The following is a 24,330-nucleotide window of genomic DNA, read 5'->3' as shown; positions in this document are numbered from 1 at the left end:
CAAAAACAATTAGGGATATTTGTAAATAGGGTTTAACTCGTTCATTATGAGCAATCGATATCTAACAGAAACATCCTGTCTGGAGCTGCAGTGTGAGAAAAATGTAAACAAATCGAAATGGAAAATTTTACGAGTTCAACGGATACCCAAAGCGACTGTGTTCCGATTTTGTGTAACTGAAATAACGTGTTTACAAAACTGGGAACTAATTAAAGTACATTGTAGGTGGCATTAGATTTCGTTGCGTCAGATCTTAATACATCTGTGAAATATTACCGACAACGAACGACGATACATCATATTATGCAGGACCATTTCTAGGCTATTCAAGTTCAACAACAAAAACAAAAATTCTAATAGTAGTATGAAGTTGCGAAATATGTAAATATATAAATACCGTGTGCCAAATTTATTGCTTTTTTCATACAGGGTGGTTCTTTGAATGCAGTTCTTGATTTGAGACGTTGATTGAAAAACAGAGGAAGTCAAGCTCAGTGAAATGCCATTGAATTATCAAAATGAAGTGCTTTGGTTGTAGTTATTGAAATTATTCGTTATATAATCGTAACAAATACCAACTCGAGCATAAACCATATATCTCGATTATACGAACCTCTTCCCCCGACGTAGTACGCGAAACACCTCTCGAGCTGTACTCTCGTGATCTTTCGCGAACTAAGTCTCGTGAATAGTGAATTTAATACTCTGTAATATTTTACAGAGTTTACACACTTTTTCCTGTATTATTATACAGGAAAATTTATTCAATTGAATTCCTTATATATAGGGCGGCGCACAAGAATAGGGTTTTTTGAAACGGGTAAAATGAACGAACAGAGGAGGTTATAAGGTCACTGACCTTATTCCCTCAAAGGGGAGGATTGGAAATTTCAGTCACCAAGACTACCTGGTGAGTTCAACATTCCTTCTCATAGTGTTGTTCGTAAAGGATATACTTATGCGATATAGGACTAGGAGCAAAAACTTCGTTCAACAGGTTCATGGGTTCGAACAAGGATTAACCAAGAACACTAGAGAACGTGGAATTTGTCGGATATTCTGTTGTTGCAAGCCCTCATCGCTCAATCGAACGTAGAGCTCAAGCGCTTAGGATATCTTGTTGGAACCTACAAAAAAATTTTCAACTCAGAATAAAATTCATCCCTACAAATACAAAATCATGCTGATTCAGTAACTATTGGCAACAGACCATCAAAAAAGGCTCCAGTTCAGCAATTGCATGTTGGAATAAATGGAGAATGAATATAATGATGAGTGACGAGGCTCATTGCCACCTTGACAGCTACGTCAATGGACAGAATTACCGAAAAGTTTACATCGATAAATGTTGAAGGCATTAATTGAGACGGTAATTCGATCCATTCCAACCGATATCTACAACTCAGAGAGCTGTTCGAAACGTGGTCCAAGAATGCATCATCCGAGAAGGAAGGAATTGAATTATTAAGTAAAATTTGTTTCTCTATTTCGGTATCGTAATGAGTTCATTACAGTTCTAAAAACAGTTCTGTAATGAACTCATTACAGCATCGTTTTCAGATAAGTTTTTTGTTTTTTGATTGTCTATGCTGACTTCTAATCCTATCAAATTTCAAAAAAACGTCAATAATTGTCAATATTATATAATTTGGGGATATAGTGAAATGATTTGCTACATTATTCGCAAATTCTCTTAATTCTGGTAGTGTTAAATCGATTTCGTCAGACATAATTCACGAATTTAATGGGTAATTGTAAATAATGTCTTAATTCGAAACATACGATTCATATTCAAATTCCGTAATCTGTCAATTTTCGTAACAGTCACACCAACTGCCAAGATACAATACAAAAGTCACTAGGATATATAATCTGAATTTTTCATTGAATTTCGACAATATTTCGCAAAACTTGACTGAAATAGAGAAAATATCGTCTAATACTCGTTGCAGAAGGCAATTCCAACACTCATGCGTTCGAAAACTCGCTCCTTCGTCGCATTCGTGTTGGAATTGGAGCCCATTCTGCAACTTGTTTTAAAATATACTATTTCTTCGACAAATTTTCAATGTGACTTGACATTTTGAAATTTATTTCACCCCGATATCTTCAAAATTGACGATTTAGCGACTATTTGAAATCCATCCGGCTTATCTGCACCACCCCGTATTGCCTTCAAAGGAAAATACATTCATATTTTCTTTGACGAATGAACTAATTATCACAATATTTCAAGGCGTTATCCAGAATCGAGTAAAATACATACTCGCGAATTCTCCTTTAAAGCATCCATCCGCTGAAAACAGATTCTTTCAAAAAATTTGAGTTATGGAAAGAGCAAAATAAACTACAGTCGATAATATAATGCAGCAAAGTGTTATAGCTGAGAGAACTGAAAAAAATCGTTAATGCTGACGATGCCAATTAAACTCAAAAGATTTAGCAGGAGCAATAAATAAAGCCTATTCAAAAAAAAAATAGCATACCACCATTATCGTAAAAGTTCTTCTCTTCTTTCTGGGGGTCTACTCCAGACTGTCCCAAAGAAGCTGAACTCTGAATCGCAAATTGTTTCGTTACAACGTTAGTATTTTTTTAAATCCACAAATTCGATATTGTCTGTCCATCCGTACACACAACTTTCGTATGGAAGGACCTATAAAAACTTAAAATTTTCAGAGTACATTCAAAACTCGAATGTGCAAAATACGACTAGGGGTTCCATTAATATGGCCATTCAATGTTTTGTGTTCCTATCAATTTCGAAACGGCATAATCATTCGAGATGAACATCTGTATTTGGATGTTGAATGACAGCAGTGTTGTTTCGAAAACAAGTACGAACCAATGAAGCACGAATATAAAATATTGAACAATTGAGACCAGAAGGTAATCCTGAAATATGACGTGGATATCAGTCAAATACAGCCCTCACCTATTGGACCATTATAAGGGGACAATAGCGTGAAATTTATAGATTCCGGGTTACGATATAGCTGCCTTGGATGGCTTCGAGCAGGGATGAATGGCGGAATAAATTGGCTGTCACCGCCCTTTCAATGTTTTCGATTGAATTTTTTCGATTGTCATTAAGTGGTGGTTATGGCGACGACCTAATCGTATCCAGCAATTTGGTGGGTGTTAATTGGTGGAGGTTAAAGGTCTGGAGTAGAGACATAGTCTGGATCGAGGAATATCATCTTATTCATCTAATCGATCTACGTCAATTTCAAGTTGTTTTTCTGGTAATGCATAAAACTTGTGTTCAAAGTGAACGAACTGATCCAATTTTTGATAGTTTTATTTCTTTTCTGAGATTATATTAATCTTGCGGAGGACTTAAGGTTAACCATTAATTAATCTTGCCATACAATATTCGGTGTTGTGAAAAGAATGCCATTATCTTTCCATAAGATGGCTTTAGTTATATGTATCACGCATTGTATTTGTCCGATCGGCGTTAGAAATATGAGATTTTGTACTACAAAAACATCTGTGACAGTTTTGTGACTAGTTGACTCAGTTTTGTTCGAGCACGCATTAAAGATGTACACTAGCAAAAGGAAAATAAGCAACATTTCACAGCTTTTCTACGATATAGGCGAAAATGCAAGCCAGGCGGCTGAAAATGTAAATAGTGTTTATGGTCATGATACTGTAATAGCCAATCACAGGCAATTTTGGTTTCGTTGATTTCGTTGCGGTAATTCCGATGTCAAAGATGCACCACTGGAAGGCCAATTGTCAACTATAAGCAGTGTTTCGATTTCCCAAGAGCTAAAGATTATACAAAAGACCTTTTGGAACTGTTTGCATAAGGCTGGTCTTAAGAAGAAGCTCTATGTATGGGTACTACTCGAGTTAACGCAAAAAACCTCATGAACCGAATTTCCATCTGCGAATCGCTGATGAATCACAACAAAATCGATCCATTTTTGGGGCGGTTGGTGACTAGTGATGACAAGTGGATGACTTACGATAACGTCAAGCGAAAACGGTCGAGGTCGAAACGCAGTGAGCCGGCGGAAACGGTGGCCAAACTAGGATTAACGCCAAGAAGGTTTTGCTGTGTATTTGATGGGATTGGCAGGGAATTATCTATTATAAGCTGCTCCCCAACGGAACAACTGTCCACAAATATTTCTTTGTTTGTAATAAATTATCCTCATATTCCTTTCATATAGTTATTGTCCTGGACTCGGATGCCACGCAGGTAGCTATGGTTGCCTACGTGGTAATGTTGGTTGTTGCCCTGTGGTCCAGAGGGTCAGCCTAGCCTAGGGAAACCACAAATGGGCGAGTGCATGTTGTTCACTCCGATTTTTTTTTTTTCCCACCAAGTGTTTTTCCTCATTTCAACACTTTTTCATCGTACTGACAAGGGCCGAAAGCCCGAAACACGTGTCTACGGTTAACGCTCCTCCTTGAGGGATTTATCCACAAATACATTGTCTTTGTTTGTAACCAAGACCCTTTTAGCCAGCAATATGCAAAGAGTTCATAAGTTTTTGAAAATTTATATCCGGTTTCCAAGCTCAAATCTTCATTCCAATTACAAATGAGGAATGATTTAAATGACCAAAAGGTCTGTCGTGAAATCTCAATATTTATTGAGTCTAGCAATCATGAATTGAAAAGATGGAAAATACAACCAAATAAAATCTCCAAAAATTGAAAAAATTTTTGGCTATAATACTTTTAGAAAATATGGATAGTTTATCTATAACGCTCAATATATCTCGGCCGACAAAATTTCTTTCAGATTTATATAGATTCATCTCTCATCATATTTGACTGGTTTTTCAATTTTGAGTTGTTCAATTTATTTTCATGAGACTACAGAAAATTGATTCTTGAATATCCAATAACTTCCATGTCAGGAGCATAAATTTTCCTTCGAGCAAATAATAATTCAATATGATGCTTTCCCCCCTTCTTCTTCATAAAATATCTACATGGTATATGTCCAATTTTTCATAGTTTTCCAAAGTTATTTACATACGTCAAACATCTGAAAGATAATATTGATTGATTGATGATTCCTCATTCCGTCCGACCCTAACTCAGACATCTTTTTTTCAATATTCTGGGGCTCAGCTGAAATTTGCATTTTTACTTTAGAAGCCTAAATCCACACTCATTTCCAATTTCAATATTGTTGGTAAACAGGCTGTTGAAAAGTTTTGATTAATTTCGCCACACTCGTAGAAACTTTCTTCGTTATATGATGCGCATTTCATGAATACATTCAAATGGCTCAATATTTGAGATGGGAAATCGGACTTTAATCGCTTGTTTTATTCGATGGAACCAGATTGTGTTCGATAGGAAATCCATGTCTTCAAAGTTTCCAGCCAGATATCCAGCTTATTAGAGAACTTCAACAGATGTTATCAACTTCTGGTTAGCATAATTTTAAGGTAATTATGCGTTTGATTGTAATTATTAGAGTACCAAATCGCGGGAGAATATTTTTTACTGCTTTTGAGTTATCGTTCCCCGAGCAGATTGTAGTTCAAAGTTCAAAGAACGATGACAGTTAGTAGTTCTGTGGTACCGATCCGTCTGAAAACATGATAACTCTTAAATGAAATAATCTAGAAACCTAATATTTTCAGAATAGGCTCAGAACTCAATTTCCACGGTTATGTTTGTTTATGGACAAAATTCGAATGGACATCATCTGAATACCAGAAAACTCAGCCAACTAATAAAAAACACCCGAATATTTCTGTGACAACATATCCGACAGAATTTAAATTCAAGATTCGGATATTCAATAACGATTTCAAATTGTGTACAAAATTTCATGTTGATCAGGTCACTAGAACTAGCAAATTCAAGCAGAACATTGTGAAAAATTTTCTATATTTTCGTAACAATAGATGATTTTCAGTAATGAAAATTTTTGCTTCAATATAGTCTATTCAGTTTTTTGAACACTAGTTGAAAGCCTGAACTTCCTGGTCATTTCGTTTTTAAATTATGTGCCTCTGAAGTCCCATCATAATGGAATAACTACAATTATTTGATTGATCTGTAACATGCCATGAAAAATAGGATTAGAGTACGAGGGCACAAAAAGTTTATAAAAATATCCTAATAATGATCTCTGTGTCATGTTTCGAATTTTGTATTTTAGCCGAGACCAGGTAGAGATAGTCGATACCTGACTTCTCTTTTCACAGGGTTTTTTTGCATTCTTTTCGATATTCTACTCTAATTTTCTGTGGTTCTAATGCCACTATTCAAATCAACGAATATTGAATTTGTTATTCTATAGGGGGTGTCCCGTAAACCGACGTCAAGCTGCTTAGGTCATGTCCGCCCAGAATATCTAAATTTGATTTTAGTCAAAGTATCTAAGCTTTCGAGATATCGATAGTTTTATGAAAATCGTCAAAATCTACACCTTAGTATTCTGAGTGCCACAGATAAAAATGATGGTGCAAGTATGCATCTTTTCAAATATGATCGCTTTATTACCTAGTGTCTTGCGCATCCGGTAACATTCAGTTCTTCAATTGAGCATTAATTATGGCTGATAGTTTCATTGAAATGTCAATATATTTTTTTCCTCACTGTGCCAAGCAAAAAATGATATTTGATCGAAAATTTTACTTGAAAGTCTAACTGTTGGTATAACATGCCGAGCTAGTCTGATATAATTTTTTCATAGCAAAAACGACCAATGATGGATGACGAAATTTTGAAAGATTTAAAAAGTTGGAACCATTTATTTTCCTGAGTATACCATAGGCACCTTGGGAAAATCTTTGGTCATGTGGGGTAGGCTAATCCGTCTGTAATTTTCGATCGAAATCTATTTTGTATGATGTGTTCTGACTGTAATTTTTCACGGAGGTTAAAATAATTCAATGATACTAAATTAACCTAATATTATTCACCGCAAAATCTCAGTCAATATATCATAGTTTCGAAGTTTTTGAAATTCCATTTTGAATTCGCTACTAAAGACAACTAGCACAAACTCTTCAATGACTATTTCTTTCAATTCTTATTGTAATCACAACGTGAGTTTTGATATTGATGAAGCAAATATAAAGCACACATCTAAAATTAACAGTGTCCATTTGCAGAAACCGCATTAAATATGAATATTCGAGATTATGGTAAACACCGATCATCTTTAAAAACATTCTAATCCAAGCAATCAGTGTCAATGGCAAACTTAGCATTAATTATTATGTTTAGGCATGTGTCTGGGACATGCCTCAACATAACTTTGCTGTAGTGAGTCACTTGCCATACACATCATCGAAATCTGTGTTACTGTTTGGCTTCAGTCCAGACACACTGTTTATTTATTTCACCAATTATTTACAAGTTTCCACCTCTGACAAGTAGTAGCGGTAAGAGCACCCATTCAAAATTTTCCATTTCATCTGAGAGTTCTGTAAATAAGGTTTCTGTTTTCCGATCATAGAAATGAAATACTGAGTTCCTTCTTCCGCGCGTACACCATTATGTGTTCTAATGGAAAATATATGTACCATTAGGTAATGCCTCAAGGCTCCCCAAATATTTGCGCGACATAATAGAAAAACAAAAATGAATAGTTATTTGCCGTCGGGGAATAACATGTATGGATGCTTCATTTGTGAAATGCTGAAAAGGTAAAATTGCGGAAGTAAACGTTAAATATATTGTATTTCATTGAAAAACATTCGTTTCAGTTAGTAATTATTATACCGGGTGATTTTATACCTAGTGATTTTTTTAGTTGAATCAGTCGAAAATCTCGAAGAGGAAACATCTTACGGAAAAATGCTTCGAATAAAAGGTCAATGGTGTCAAGGGGGAAGTCCACTTATGCCAGAACCTCTTTCATTTAATTCCTCTTTGTGGGGAGAAAAGGGGTCAACTTGGAAATTTAAAATGGAAATCTCTGTTTTTATTGCTTATTCATATTCATATTCATATTCTGTACGAACAATTTTCCACGATTCGCCACAGATGGCTCTGTAATCGAGTTGGAATTTCCGTCTAAAGGACCTCAATGTATCCGTTTACTTTTCTTTTGCATGAACTATTAGTAGAGAATTGTCCAACTATTAGTTGAAACAATAAAAAAGGCCTTGAAGATAGATGGCTTGATGGAGATTTCTAGTAGATTTCAAATAATGTTCTGTCAATTGATAGATCCTCATTAATTAATGGGAAGTTTTTTGAACCGAAAATGAATAATTCCGCCATTTTCGAATAAGAAATGACACAACCTACATATACTGGAAACAAACAGTCCAGCAAAAAACGTCAGAATTTCATGCGAATGATAAATGGAACGAATATGTTGATGTCGTTCATACAGAGAATTAAAACTCTTTATATACAGGGTGTCCAGAGAAGAATGCGACAAATAGATACCATGAATGAAGGTTATCATGGAGGACTCGTATCAATAGGTTTTAATCGGCTGAGTGCCTTGATTTGCGAATACAAGGTGATGTTCATCTTATGAGAGAAATTTCACAGTTCATGCAACAACCTCTTGACTAATCGTTCCTTCAAATTTCTGAAATTGAATAAATCAGATCTGGACCAGTGAAAGTTTAGACTATTGGATCATACTGTACGTGAACATTATAATTTATCTCCGTTTAAATTTCACAGTTAATAAATTTTGCAGTTTTTCAACCTTTACGAATGCCTTCCTTAAATTCTCCTCAAATTGAAAAAGCAGAACCTGACCTTACTAGTATAATTTTAGTCTTTATTTCCGGTGATATCGGGTAACCCTGTACGTGAACATAATGATTTTTTATTTTTATTGGCCAATTCCTTATTATATCGAGACGTATTCTATATTTTTGGCAACCCAATTTGATTTTTGACTGATTCAACTCAAATAAACCTCCCACTAGGATGAGCGAAATGTGACTTCAAATTTGAACGTTTTCTGAAGATTTAATGAGGATAAATAATAAAATTATCTCTTTCTAGAGAACAGAATATTACTAGAACTCATTATTATTATCATATCATGTGATTCTCAATGTTAGATATTGTACTACGAAATTCATTGAAGCAATATCATAGAAAAAATAAACAAAGAGTTTTATCATTGGAAAATATATTAATTGTTTGTAATACAGAATTTTCTTATGAATAATATAGGCGGGTGGAACATTTCCCAGAATTACCAGGTTAATCGCTCAATGAAATCATGGTTCAATGAATCCTCGTTATCTACTTTGAACTCCAAATTTCTTTTTGATGTAGGTACGTTTTGTTGTGAAATGGTTGAACATTTGTAGATATGGAGCAATTTGTTTAACAGGTCATGAAAAGGGTTGTTTGGGATGTTGTCTGTCAGTTTCAGGGTTTCCAATGCGCTCAAATGAAATCTTCACATGAAATATTCTTTCATCTGTAATAGCCATTCAATTATTCACAATATCTCCAAATATATCTTGAATATAATATGTTATATATTCAATTAAATGCCATCAAAAAGCGTTATAATCATCTACGCCAATTTTTATAATTCCGTTTATCACTGATGGTGAAATTTGAACCCTTTCAGAAGGCATTGATTTGATCATTGCAGAAAGAATATTTATCGAAGAATAAAAAAAACCACAAACATTGTTTGTTTGAGTGTCTGAGAAATGTTATTTCTGAAAATTTCAGTGAAATGCCATCTGAAACTGTTATGATAAACTTTGCTAATTTTTATACTTTCATTTATCACTGATGGGAAAATTTGAAAAATCAATTTTTGTAGATTTTTGTGGAAAGTGTTGACTTTGTAGGTACTCGATTATTTCGAAAACCGTACATTCTATGGAAAAATTCAAGAAAACTTTTTTTTTTAGTAAGACTGTTGATTTCAGAAAGAAAATAATTGTCACGAAAGAAAAACAGTGGTGTAGATTTTGAATAGGAAAAGGATTATCGTACCCCTATATCTACGCCACTCGATAATTTTGACAGGAGACACTTCCTAATTCGTAATTCGAAACATTACATTTTCCAGACTTCAAAACCTAAAAATTAAAACAATAAATGCAATAATACTAGAGTCATAAGTAAAAAACTGAATATTTTTACAAACTTTAACACCTTGTTTTTCAGAGACAAAGCTTTTTAGGATATATTTTTATATGAATTTTTTCTCAAGAAAAATGTTATTGAAATCAGATCTGTACAAGCCTCTATAATGAGAAACTTAGGCGCTTCATAATAGTGAAGACGTCATCTAAAAACGCCCGAGCATTTAAAATCTCATATTGTTTGAGTTATATTTTCTGCTTAATCGTATCATCAAGGATGTCGATTGTGAAACAAATCTCAACTGTCATAAAAATATATAACGGGTGTTTTTTTTCGAGGTATATAACTTCAAGTTGGCATTACTGTTCAAGATACCGACCGATTTAAGAGCTGTCAAACGATTTATTCTCAATTTGGTTTGGCAATTCATTATGGATAGACTCACTCCTGAACAACATTTGCAAATAGTGCAAATTCATCTCGAAAATAATGGTATTGTGCGGAATACGTATCGCGCACTACGTCCATTTTATTTTGTTTAGCGATGAAGCGCACTTCTGGTTGAATGGCTACGTCAACAAACAAAACTGCCGCATTTGGAGTGAAGCTAATCCTCAAGTGTATGTCGAAACACCGTTACATCCAGAAAAACTGACTGTTTGGTGCGCTTTATGGGCTGGTGGAATCATTGGTCCGTACTTCTTCAAAAACGATGATGGCCAGAACGTTACAGTCAATGGTGATCGGTATAAAGCCATGCTTACTAACTTTTTCATTCCCGAATTGAACAACCATGATGTCCAGGAGCTGTGGTTCCAACAAGACGGCGCAACATGTCACACAGCTCGTGCCACAATCGATTTATTGAAAGACACGTTTGGTGACCACCTAATTTCACGTTTTGGACCTGTGAATTGGCCTCCAAGATCTTGTGATTTAACACCGCTAGACTACTTTCTGTGGGGCTATGTAAAGTCATTGGTCGATGCGAATAAGCCACAAACCCTTGACTATTTGGAAGACAACATTCGCCGTGTTATTGCCGATATACGGCCACAAAAGTTGAAAAAGTCATCGAAAATTGGACGTCCAGATTGGACTACATCCGAGCCAGCCGTGGCGGTCATATGCCAGAAATCATATTTAAAATGTAATGCCACAAGATTATCTTGCGGATAAATAAAATTCATGTCAATCGAATAATCCATCGTTGTTTCATTGCAATTTAAAGTTCTATATCTCTAAAAAAACACCCTTTACATAACACAAAAATACTTTGATTTGATTCCTGAAAAGTCCGAGTTTTTATACACGAAAAACTATTCATTCAATTTCAAACTTGCGAAAGAATATGTACCTACCTTCATCTTCATGGCCAAAATATTCCTTATTCTCAATTGAATGAAAGAGTGGAAATTGAGAAATATGCTACGTTGATAATGTTCTTTAAGTAAAAAAAAAGGTGAATGAAAACTGAAAAATCCAAATTTTCAAGAGAGAAGAAGCCAATCAATTCATTTGCACAGCCCCAGACGAGGAATTGATTATGAAAGTTGGTTCATTAGTCGGACTTTGCGGAGCTTCTGGAACTAATGAGTTGGTCGAAAATTCTGCAGACGATGTCGAGATTATGGGAAACAAGATAATTATGACTATTGCAGACACAAAAACTTAGACGAAAAGATATTTGCATTTCCATCTGATAGTGGCATTGACCCTTTGAAATTATTCAAAAAATATTCAACCTTTCGACCATCTCTAATTACATACAGAAAACTCTCCATATCCTTGTGATATTGCCTTCTTTTCCAAAATAGCAAAGAAAATTGCTAGATATCTTAATCTCAAAAATCCAAGTTCGAATACTGTCCATTGTGGGAGAATATAGTCAGCAACATTTTTTTGTAAACGCTGGTAGAAATATCTCTTAGAGCTGTAAAATCTGGGTGGATGGGAATCAAGTTAGGCTGCCAAAGAAAATTTAGGAAAAATAGCTAACCGTACAAACAAAATTCCAACTACTGTTAGCGTGGTTTGATAAAGCCCAAAATGGAAGAATAGTAGGCACCAGACGTCGAAGGGGCTCAAATGAAGTTCAAGATCGACGTCTAAGACTTATGGCCATTAGACACCGATATGCGACAACTCGATCTTTGGCTCATGAGTGGTTAGGAGAACAAGGCCAACCTGTAACTGTCCGAACGGTTTACCGCCGGATAAGGTCTTTTGGACTGCAGCATTATCGACCCCATCTTGTGTTATCTCTGACGGTTGAGAATCGCCTGTAACGGTGGTGCAGAAAACGTCAACATTCGAATGTGGAATGGCATCAGGTTGTCTTTTCTGATGAATTTCGATTCTCCTTGGGTGCACATGATGGCCAGAGAAGGGTTAGACGACGTCAGGGACAAAAACGAACCTCAACTCGATGTTGAGTGTCATGTGCACAGGACACTAGGCGTTATGGTATGGGGCACTATTGGCACATGCAAGTAGGTCACCTTTAGTCCCTATTCGAGGTAAAATGACAGCGTTGCGTTACCTTCAAGGAATCGTGGAGTCATATGTTCTTCTTTGCCTTAACCGGTTCTAGAATCCAATATTTCAGCAAGATAATGCCCGACCTCATGTTGCCACAGTACAGTAAGTACAGGTAACTTGGGATAGTATTCTTCAGGAAGAAATCGACCATCTTATTGCATCAATGCCGAGAGTGTTGGGGAGTGTATAGATAATCGCGGTGGACAAACACATTATTAACAAATTTATTGAAAAAAAATCGTAAACTCTTCGTTTTGTTTTCCAAATTTCAATCATTCACTCCTTGCTATACTAAATATGTTTCACCAAAAAAAAAAAATCGAATTTAAACAGCTCCTTCTGGGTGTTGCAGTTTCTTTGTCAGTTAGTGAAGGGTGTTTATTTCGAGGTATATATTGAGTTGGCATTACTGTTCAAGATGGCGACCGATTTAACAGCTGTCAAGTGATTTATTCTCAGTTTGGTTTGGCAATTCATCATGAATAGACTCACGCCTGAACAACGCTTGCAAATAGTGCAATTTTATTTCGAAAATAATGGTTTTGTGCGGAATACATATCGCGCACTACGTCCATTTTATCGTCGACAAAATCGTCCATCACAGCAGTTAAGTCGATTAACCATGGAACGTTTTCGCACCACGTTTACTCTTATCATTATTAACTCGCATCCCCAGAGACGCCGTACGGTGAGTACAGAAGAAGCTTTCGCTGCTGTAGAACGTAGCATTGAGAAAGACCCGAATGAGTCTATCCGCCATCGAGCACAGGAATAGGATCTGTGTCCATCCACTTTATGGAAGATTTTGCGGAAGGATCTTGGTTTGCGTGCTTACGAAATCCAACTCGTGCAAGAATTGAAGCCAAACGATCATCAAGTGAGGCGTAGATTCGTCGAATGGGCCCAAAATGAGATTCCCGTTGTTCCCGATTTTCATAAGCGAATTTTGTTTAGCGATGAAGCGCACTTCTGGTTGAAGGGCTATGTCAACAAACCAAACTGCCGCATTTGGAGTGAAGCTAATCAAGTGTATGTCGAAACACCGTTACATCCAGAAAAGCTGACTGTTTGGTGCGCTGTATTGGTCCGTACTTCTTCAAAACGATGATGGCCAGAACGTTACAGTCAATGGTGATCGGTATAGAGCCATGATTACTAACCTTTTCATTCCTGAATTGAACAACCATGATGTCCAGGAGCTGTGGTTCCAACAAGACGGCGCAACATGTTACACAGCTCGTGCTACAATCGATTTATTCAAAGACACGTTTGGTGACCACCTAATTTCACGTTTTGGACCTGTGAATTGGCCTCCAAGATTTTGTGATTTAACACCGCTAGACTAATTTCTGTGGGACTATGTAAAGTCATTGGTCTTTGCGGATAAGCCACAAACCCTTGACCATTTGGAAGACAACATTTGCCCTGTTATTGCCGATATACGGCCACCAATGTTGGAAACAGTCATCGAAAATTGGACGTCCAGATTGGACTACATCCGAGCCAGCCGTGGCGGTCATTTGCCAGAAATCATATTCAAAATGTAATGCCACAAGATTATCTTGCGGATAAATAAAATTCATGTCAATCGAATAATCCATCGTTGTTTTATTGCAATTTAAAGTTCTATAGCTCTAAAAAAAAACACCCCTTATATAAACTATGAAAATTTCAGGGAAGGAAGAAACTTTTTTTTTCTGTTGAATATCCGATCTAAACCGATTTGGAATTGGAAGACAATAAATCTCGGACGTAACATTTCCGCATAACTTGAATCGAAAAGTAACTATTTCCAAAGTTTGTTGTCTAACTCCAAAGCACTTTCAGTATTCCAGCGTATACACCTCTTTCATCAAAGAATTTATGTACGCCACAGAAATTTCGCACGTTATTTGATAAACTCACGTGTAAGAGAGTGTTGCACGTTGTCGGAAACAGCGAAGTTGGGAAATTCCGCTGAGAGCTCCAAGTCAGTATCTCATAGTTTATTCAAGTCGTCTAGCAGCTGTTTGGCGCATCAATGAAGCTGTTACACCAGCTTTTCGGGGGTACAACTTGAGTTAATTTAATGTTTTCATGTTCCTCAATGTGCGTGTTTGTGCGCGCTTCGTTTTATCACATAATTCGCAGGCTTTTGTATGTATGGCCTTATAATTAACAATTATTGTTCCTATATTCAGTGGCTTCTGGCTTTCGGTGTCCGGGTTTGTAGCTGTGTGGGGGTGAGGAGGTAGTGAATGAGATTATTCATATTATGCCATTCCTTCCTTTCCTGTCAGTTATTGCCGTTGATGTTTGGAAATTGTGTTCGTTTATGTCAGGCCGTTGCTTGAGCTTCATACAGATAAAGTGCATCCATAAGTGTTCTTAATGTAACTTCCAACTAGTTTTTTAGATCATCAGCCTAATGATAGGATTGAACTAAAATTTGAATAATTTTGAATCATTTTCTCTGTGCATTTTCAGATCTGAGTTAACACTTGGGATGTAGAAATTGAGGAATCCCATGTTTTTTGCAAATGCACGTTCGAGAAATTTGTAAATTAGAGTTTCAAAACAAAAAGAGAGCACTTTTTTGTAGAATTCATTCTTTCAAATGTTAATTATATCACCAAAAAACTGTCGGAATTCAATCGAAAAAATATATAATTTTCATAACTTTCTCCATTTGGAAAATTACCTTTCATTACGTAAGTTCTATATCAAGTCACGAAACTTTCATATTTTCATATAAATCTCATATCTTTTGAGATATTGAGTAATTTCTTCCAAATCTAGAATTTTCTCTGGTTCTGGGGATGCGATCAACATGAAATTTTGCATTAAGCTTAAAATTGCTACTATACATCTATATGAAGAATATTCAATTGATCGGAGATCTTGTAACTCAAATATTATTAATTTTAAACTATAAAGCATGTGCAGATAAAATCTCAGTATCAGCAGAGGAAATGTTAACGGGCCGTCATACATTTCAACGTATGATACAAAAGAACAGATAAAAACCTCAGCAAAAACTCCGTCCTCCTGTATATGTGTAGTGATTGGTTTGTCTTTTTGTTTACAGAATAACCTGACATATTTATATTAGAGGGCTTTCTCTTCATCCAAACAAAATATTTTCCATCCTTCCTCTTCATTAAAAGTTGATGACATATATATTATAATTCAATCTGAAATCAAAAAAGAATTTGAAACTGAAGGGATAGCATAATATTTATGAATTGGTCAAGTATTCACTAAGTGGTCAATGGTTTTTTCTACACCACACTCACATAGTGGGACTTCGAATGAATGGCATTCGAAGAGTATACTGTTGCAACTACCATGACCAGTCCTGAGTCCATTTAAAATACACCAATTTTTCCTAAGAAAATTGAAACCAGGAAGCTGCCGTAGGAAGAGTGCTGGTAACAGCACCCCTTGAAGAACCCCCTAATTTCTGAAGAATATTATTCCTCGACTAAGCTACAGAATAGTAATTTTTTTTCTCTATGAATATTTCCAACAAATGAAAAATCTGCCAATGAATAGATTCCAAGACTTATCTTTATTCAATTCCAAAGTTTTAATACTCCAGAATGGTTTTAATTCCATGTTATATTCATAAATTTTTTTGATGGATTTATATATTTTGTGAAATGAAAGCAGATAATAAACCATTGTGTGAAGCTTACAGTGTTCTTCCTTTATTCTGAGGTCATTTCTGCTCTCATTAAAACCCAATTGTTATCGCCCATCATATAGCCCTTCACTGAATTTCTATTGTTTTAATGGAAACATGAACCTTTGTTAACACTAACCCCAAATGCCCTGAAAAACAATGTAGGAAGTGAATTACCTTACACAGAACGCAAGACCGAAAAAATCCGAAATTTAACATTTCATTCTAAGTTTGCCTCCATATTCTTCTTTTTTCCTTATTACCTGGCGAAAATATGCCAAATTCTGGTCATCTAGCCGAACTTTATTGAAATGAATAAGTTCTTGTGATGTCTTCAACAAAGGTCTAATCGTTGATCCTTCAGAGAAAGTTATAGGTTTCAATCTTGCTAAGAAAATTTGGTGTATTTTAAATCGACTTAGGACTGGTCATGGTCGTTGTAAAAGTATGCTCTTCAAATAGCATTCTATTGAAAGTCCATTTTGTGAATGTGGTGTAGAAGAAAACATTGACTAATTTATGAATTTCATGGTGGTTTCCAAGCTATCCATTCAGTTTTAGATTCTTTTTCAGAATGGGTCGCTATCTTTGAATCAATATAATGGAAACTATGACATTTATTCATCCTGGTTTTTTCTCTCTTTGATTCCAGATTTAATTATATTATATAAGAATATGTCGTCAACTTTTGGAGTAGAGCAAGGACGGAAAAGATTTTGTTAGAATGAAGAAATCCTTCAATATAAATATAACATCTCATTCTGTTAGCATATACACAAACCAATCACTACACCTATAAGAGAAAACCTAGTTTTTGCTAAGGTTTTTGTGTGTACTCTTATGTCATACTTTGAAATATATGATGTTGCGTTTACATTTCCTTTGCTAATACTGAGATTTCATCTAGACACGCTTTACCTATTGTTCGACGTTAATAATTTTTTGAATTGTTCTATTGTGCCATTGTGGTTTTTTATTGAAGTTTTCATTGTGACTTATTATTGAAGTTATTAATGTGACTTATTATTGTGATGTAATGGATATTTATTGTATCAATTTTCTTTAAATATTTAACTTTGACGCACCTTGTAAACTATTGAAGGTTAATTTGATTTATTTGTGATGTTTAAGAGCAAATGAATTCTATTCTATTTTATTCTATTCTATTCTATTACATTCTATTCTATTCTATTCTATTCTATTCTATTCTATTATATTCTATCTCAAAAGAAGATTTACATTCAAATGAACTGAATGGATGGATTTATATTTGTTTAATGGAGTCTTGAATGTATTTAACCTTCACAAAGTTTTTCACCAATCATATTTAGTTGAAGTTAAAATCTGTTTGAGGTTTCCAAAGGTTCTGATTCCATATTTTAGATCCCTATTGAGAATTAAGAATTTGCAGTCATATTATTTTTATACATTCTCGTTTTGACCACCATATTCCCTTGAATCGGAATGGTTAGCAATCCTATTATTTTTCTCAAAAGGCTGTGATTTACTATTTCCAAACAAGAATGATCAAGGAATAAGGTTTGACTTGCTTATTAGAATTATTGGTCAAATTGAATTCTTCCGGAAGCAGACATTTAGAGGCAGAAATTAGACACTTTATCAACGGAATAACAACGAAACTACAGAGACAACTATGATTTTTCAATGTCTACTTCTACTAATAAATATCAAAAATTGTGGATACAGAAAACCATATTCTATAGAACCAGGAAAATTTCAAAGGACCTGGCACATTTGGCTGGGGAAATGGTTTGGCTATGTTGTAGTTCTTGATGGGCTGAACAGAAATTTCTATTACCATAAACCTCAAAAATGGACAGTTTTCAAGATATGGAGCTTCGAAAATGGATTTTTCCATGTCCAAATCAAGATAATCTAACAATGGAATGCTAAGTAATTTTCCTCAGAATGACTCGAAATGGATGAAACATCTCACAGACAAACGAATCCGTTAAAATGTATGTATCTTTGGCACCTTATAGTATTTTCTATGTAGAATGAGAAAGTTCAGTTGTTGGAAATGGAAGCCAACTATGAATAGAACTTTGGATATTTAACCCCAAATCCTCGAAAATACTATTTTTTTCAATCATTTTTTTTTGTATATTGTAACATCAAAAATTCAGCCAAACTGATGGAAAGTCATTTCCTTAACTAAATGTGCAAGGTTCCTTAGGTACACCAGAAGTTATTCACCTACCCTAATATAATCCATGCAAATTACTCTTCTAAAAGTCGGTTACGTTCCGTCAACCAGCTTCTATCTCCAAACGACCAAATCCTAAGAAATCCCAACTACTTCTTCAGTACTGAAACTCACTGAATACAAAATGAATCTGACGGGTTCGCGCTGGTTCTCTCGGAGCTAAGTCGAGAGTTATTGATGTCCCATTCTTTCTTGTGCTCCAGTTTACAGATCGTAAGGCAATTATACGACCCAAGGATCCGTCCCGTCAGCATCTTTTACTTTTCATAGAGCGGAAAGAGGTGAGGCAAGGCCTGGAACACGGAAACTTGAAAAGCCCTTCCAGACGTTTCCTGATTTAAAGTCACGAGTCACTGGGATTTCCTGAGGCGAATTCATTAATAGTGACGTGAAAGGCGGAGGAGCATAGTTCGAAGCGGAAAATTTAATCTTTCTCGAATAGTGAATTTTCATAACAATCTAGGGGGCTTTGGGTTTGATAATGTAGTCAGTGAGAGGCGAAAGGATCAATTCGAAACTTCGGTACGTCCCTCTCTGTTATTGTTTGTCCGCAGCTGCTCAAATTAGTTCGTAACTGCCGTAACTTCAACAGAGGGATGAACTGTTTTCATACAAATCAGAATTTGGACGTGAAACAAACATCGAATTCAAACCAGGTCTAACTGGCATGAATATTCGCTATTCTAAATATGAATATTCTACCTCGAAATGGAACAACGTTGTTCGATATAGGTATACAACTAGCTGGAATTCTTTCCGATATCTCTCAAAATATTTCTATGATCTCATGCATATTTATGTCCAGAAAAATTTCCATTCTGTGCTGAATAAACATTTTGAGTTCCTACGTTGAATTTATTTTTTTTTATCAGTAGGTAACGTATCTGAGCTATTCAGTTGATTATTGCTTTATGACTGTTTTGACTGCTGCTTGTTTTGAGCCATGGATTCGATGTGTTCCATTGTTAATATTTATTCTTTGCTTTCCTTCCATCACATTGGGCACCAACCTCTCACTTGATTTCCTGAGTACTAATGGGTATCCAAATTCGATGTTTACTGAAAGCATCTCGAGAACTATAAAACTTAGATAAAAATATACAAGGGACTTATGGCCAGTTGCACCATTTGCCTCAACATTGATTAAAAATTAAAACATTGATTACTTTCTGATTTCTTCAGAAAAATCAGAAAATAATCATTGTTTAAATTTTAATCAATGTTCAGGCAAATGGTGCAACTGGCCATTATTTTTCTCGAAATAAAATACTATATCAGAAAGCAGATCATAGATATCTTGATATCGTTCTCGAGTTTCTGAAAATGAAAATATTTCGGTATATATTGGATTCTGTTTACATTTTTAGATATATAGAAGAGGGTTAAGATTTTTTCAATTAGAGACCCCATATTTTTCAAAGCAGTTTTTTAGTAGCAAATTTTTTAAAAGCATCCAAAAATGTCATCCGTTTTAATCGAGTTTTTCGACTTCATTCTTCAGAAGGGACGCCTTATATATAAATATTCCCTCTATCTAATTATATCACAGCAATTCAATATCAATGTGAAAAGGATACTTATAATGAATATATAATATGATGAAGTTTATTAACTTTCTTGATTGATTAAATATGGTTAAAAGAGCCAACTTTCATAATAAAATCCCTTTGATCCTGGCTCTTCCGTTAGACTTTATAAATAATTAATAACATTATTTCTCAGTCGCTGGAATTAACTCTCATTCCTTATATTCCTGGAGATTAGGGAATAATTCAGAAAGGTTCTGTAAAATCCATTTGAAATCCTAAGATTCATGGCAAGTAATATATTTCCATTTTCTATTAATATTTTTTCGAAGAACTCAATATGAAAAGCTAGGTATGCGAATAAGTTTAGAGACTAGGGAAGGTTGATACAAGAGGAGGTTTGATACACAATCAATTTTCGCGTCTCGGTTCTTCAGAGAAGGCGTAATCGAGTGCAGTGCCTCTATGAGTGTGAAAATAGTGTCAGTACAAATCTAGCAACGATCGCGTCACGAACAAGAATTTTTAAGCATAAAGTGTGTTTTCTACATATTTGATGTAAGAATTTGCATAACAAACGTAAGGCTTAATCTCTTTATCAACAAAACTAACGAAATTCTTTACTTCATTCTTGATGCGCTTTTCATTGAGAACATATAGGCCAGTAGTACAGATCTTCAATCGAATATCATAATATGTTCACGACATATATTTTCTAAATTTGTCTTTTAGGGAGGTTTGATACAGAATGTGTAGGGAGGGATGATACACGTATTGAACCTCTCTATATATTTCGCAGCAGCAGAAGTTATGAACAGACATTTCAAACATTGCAGGAAACAAATTCATGGTTCTCGAGGACGAGACGCCGAAAATAATGAATTGCAATAGATTCAAGCTGGATCGTCATCTTCATCAGAGAATGGAATGCCATTTAGCCTGTGCAAGTGTCAGTATAGTAAAATAAAAATGTTTACTTGCGAATTATGTAGGAATTAGTTAGTATTATGATAATAAAAGATTGATTTCTCATTATTGTTTGTACCTTATTTCTTATTGTATCAAACCTCCCTTTCAGTGTAACAAGCCTCCTATGTATAGGAAGGTTTGAGACACTTTGCACCGACAATTTCAAGAACTCATCAATCAAGGTTGAAATTTCCATTTTCAGTTATTAAATATTGCTAAACGTTCAAGCAGAGTCCTTAAATTGCAATCTGAAATAAATGGATTGGTAAATGTTAAACACAAATTTTTCATTAACAATTTTTGTAAAAAATGTATCGACCCTCCCCAGTCTCCCCTATTATTTCACTCACTTCTGATCTGATGAAATCCAAGACGACAACTTTAATTTAATTTGAATAGCAGTAGGTATAAATTTTCATTCGAAATCCAAACAGTGCCGAGCAATCATAACCCAAAAATTTCCACGAAAAATTTTCATCAGTATTTGCAGCATTTTTCTCGAAGCTAAGGTTGCTTGCTCAGCTTCCAATTACCCGATGAAAACCCCAACCATCAGATTGATTCGTAGCAAGATGTGATAGCAACTGAACGCCTCATTATTATCCGTCATTACTTTCCAGATTCGGAGTTGGAAGATTTGGAAACGCCTCCCAGATACAGACCAGATAGCCTGGAGGCCCTTTGTCGCGCTACCCGCTTCACCCAAGCGGAAATCAAACGTATATATAGGGGTTTCAAAGCCGAGTGCCCAACGGGAGTCGTGAGAGAGGAAACGTTCAAGATGATCTATGCGCAGTTCTTCCCACAGGGTGGTGAGTACACTTCTATTTCGCTACTCCTTATATTGCCAATACTATATAAATTATCTTCGGTTTGATCTATAGATTTCCTTCGAGGATCAACATCCCCTTTTTCAAGTAGTTTTAATGAGGGTTGATATAGAAATACGATTTCATGAGCTTTTTTTGTGAGAGAGTTCTTGTGAGAGCAGTAAGACAATCAGCCGTATCCATAAAACTGAAGGATATCCTTATAAGTATGAGGTGGAAGTATAAGGTTTTGAATTGAAGAAAAAGGTAGCAGTATAAACATTTCCTATTTTTTGTATTCATGATATGATGATAACCTTATACTTGCAAGGATATCCTCCAAGGAAGAAGAGATGTTGGCTTGTGTGTTTGTTTATTAACAGTCTTGTTATTTTATTGTTGTTATATGAACACATTACTTCGATCAGAGAAAATGTTTGCGTCAAGCAGCGATAGTGAAAGTGCAGAAGTGGATATTTGTCCAACCGAACTGTAGTTTATGGTAGATGAAATTGCCACCTTAAATAAAAGAAAAGATGAGGCTACTAGAAATGTTACCAGGTAGTACGATGTGATATTTGGTAAAGCAGAGCGATAGGCTTTTTAAGAAAATTAACAATATGAATGAAAGGTTGAAAGAAATTGACTTGGAAAAAACTAGAAATGAAGCAATCAAACTGATGAAATGAAAAAGTTATTGAAGGCTAAGGAAGTTGACATTAACCCTACAATTGTAAAAATCGGAGCTGCAATGCACATTGGTATGGATGATGGATCTACTCAGTATAGAGTGAGTGCAGCTTCTACTATGAAAGAAGAGACTGAATCAGCCATCAAACCACAAGCTTGTAGTGTCAAAACTGTCGAATCAGCTTGTAGTGTCCAATCCCACAATAAGCCGTATTCAGAAAATCGAAGGATATCCTTTTAAGTATAAGGTAGAGAAGTCTAAGGTTTTGAATTGAAGAATAAGGTAGAAGTATAGGCTTTCCCTTTTGTTCGTATTCATAATGATTACCTTACACTTGCAAGGATATCATTCAGGTATGAGTGAAGGGGTGTTGTCTTGAGTGTGCCGCGGCAGATTTCTACCTGTTTACGATGGTTTCTTTATTTGCGGTATTTTTTCTACCGGTTTTATCTAAGCACATCACTTCGAACAGAGAAGATATATTCGTCAAGCAACGATAGTGAAAGTACAGAAAAAGATAATTACAACTAAACTGCAGTTCATAGCAGATGAAATTGCCAATGCCCTGGTGATTTTGGAAAAATCCCAAAGATCAAAAATTAAAGTCAGAAAGAAAAAGACTATTAGAAATGTTACTAGGAAGTACAAGATGACTTTTGGAAAGCCACTGGATGCGAAAGGAAGGTTGAAGGAAAAAACTGACTCGAAAAACCTGGAAATAAAGCATTCAAACAGTTGAACCAGTAAGTCATTTGTGTTCAATAAGTTATACCATTAATTATGGAATGACACACGCTCGAACATCATTTAGAAATTGTTAATTGTTCTATAAAAATATTGTGAAAATTTCAATAAGACGACATTCGGTTGATCGACTCTTATAGTTGACAGATTTGAAAGTGTTATCATATACGACTTGTACCTGGTACTGGTATTTTTGTATGATGTGAAGAATATCACTTGGAACAACCTTATTAATTCAAGTTCAGATTTGATGGCTGAACAGATTATTTTGTCACAATACCTGTATATTTCGAATTTTTTGAGCCGGGAATGGTCTCAAACGATAAGCTTCGGCTCAGTGATGATAAATCCGTCTTCAAATCCTGATCGTTGGTGAACACGATAGCTCTCGAATGAAAATTTTGAAAGATTTAGTGTAGATCTCGAATGAAGCGGTTGATTTCGTTAATGGACAAAATCTGACTAAGGGATTCGTAAATATAGCCGTTCGAAATTTTGTTTGCCTGGTAGTTTCTAAACGAATGAATTGTGCATTAAATGTGGAACAACAATTTCAAGCTTGTTACACAATTTCAGACAGATCACATAATAACAACCATAGAATATTGGAAAAAAATAATACACAATATTTTCATGACAAAACTGCCGTTGTAGTTTAGATTTTCGTGTATATATGTATATAGAATAATAATTCTGAATTTAGTGTTGATATCTTATACAGAACCATAGAAAATTCAACCAGAAAATAGAAAGAAATGAAATTTCGTGTTGTCAGGAGCTTTTGAGCACTCATTCATTCAAGCGTTAATTGCGCCTTTGGAAGCCACATAACGGTAGCGCTCAAAAGATTTTGACTTTACGTCAATGGTTTTTTCATTTTTTTCGTATTACCACTGGTCCTCTATACCTAATATATGTAACCTGTATGCATCACGTGTTTGATTTATGAAATGATTGATGCTGAAAAAAAAACAAAAATTCAGCAGAGACAATATTTCTGAATTATCAAAAAAAACTACAGGTTTGCAATCCTCAAAGGAAAATATCGTTATGGGTGAAAAAAACTTTCAATTAGTTAAAATAATATGATCATTAGGGTCCGAAGCAGCCCAATTATGATGTGATATGATTATATATTAAAT

At 35.1% G+C, this 24,330-nt stretch overlaps 1 protein-coding gene across 6 annotated transcripts in view; it reads left to right on the top strand.

Annotated features, from left to right (window-relative positions):
* LOC123674723 (Kv channel-interacting protein 1-like) overlaps positions 1–24,330 on the top strand; it is a 228,272-nt gene that overhangs the window by 152,576 nt on the left and 51,366 nt on the right. For all 6 annotated transcript variants that reach the window (XM_045609729.1, XM_045609723.1, XM_045609727.1 and 3 more), the window contains one exon: positions 21,565–21,756. In XM_045609729.1, coding sequence (XP_045465685.1) covers positions 21,565–21,756 — 192 coding nt within the window. The remainder of the gene's footprint in view (positions 1–21,564; positions 21,757–24,330) is intronic.

Source organism: Harmonia axyridis, chromosome 3, assembly GCF_914767665.1.
Source record: "Harmonia axyridis chromosome 3, icHarAxyr1.1, whole genome shotgun sequence".
Taxonomy (NCBI): domain Eukaryota; kingdom Metazoa; phylum Arthropoda; class Insecta; order Coleoptera; family Coccinellidae; genus Harmonia; species Harmonia axyridis.
This window is presented reverse-complemented; position numbering and strand designations above follow the sequence as displayed.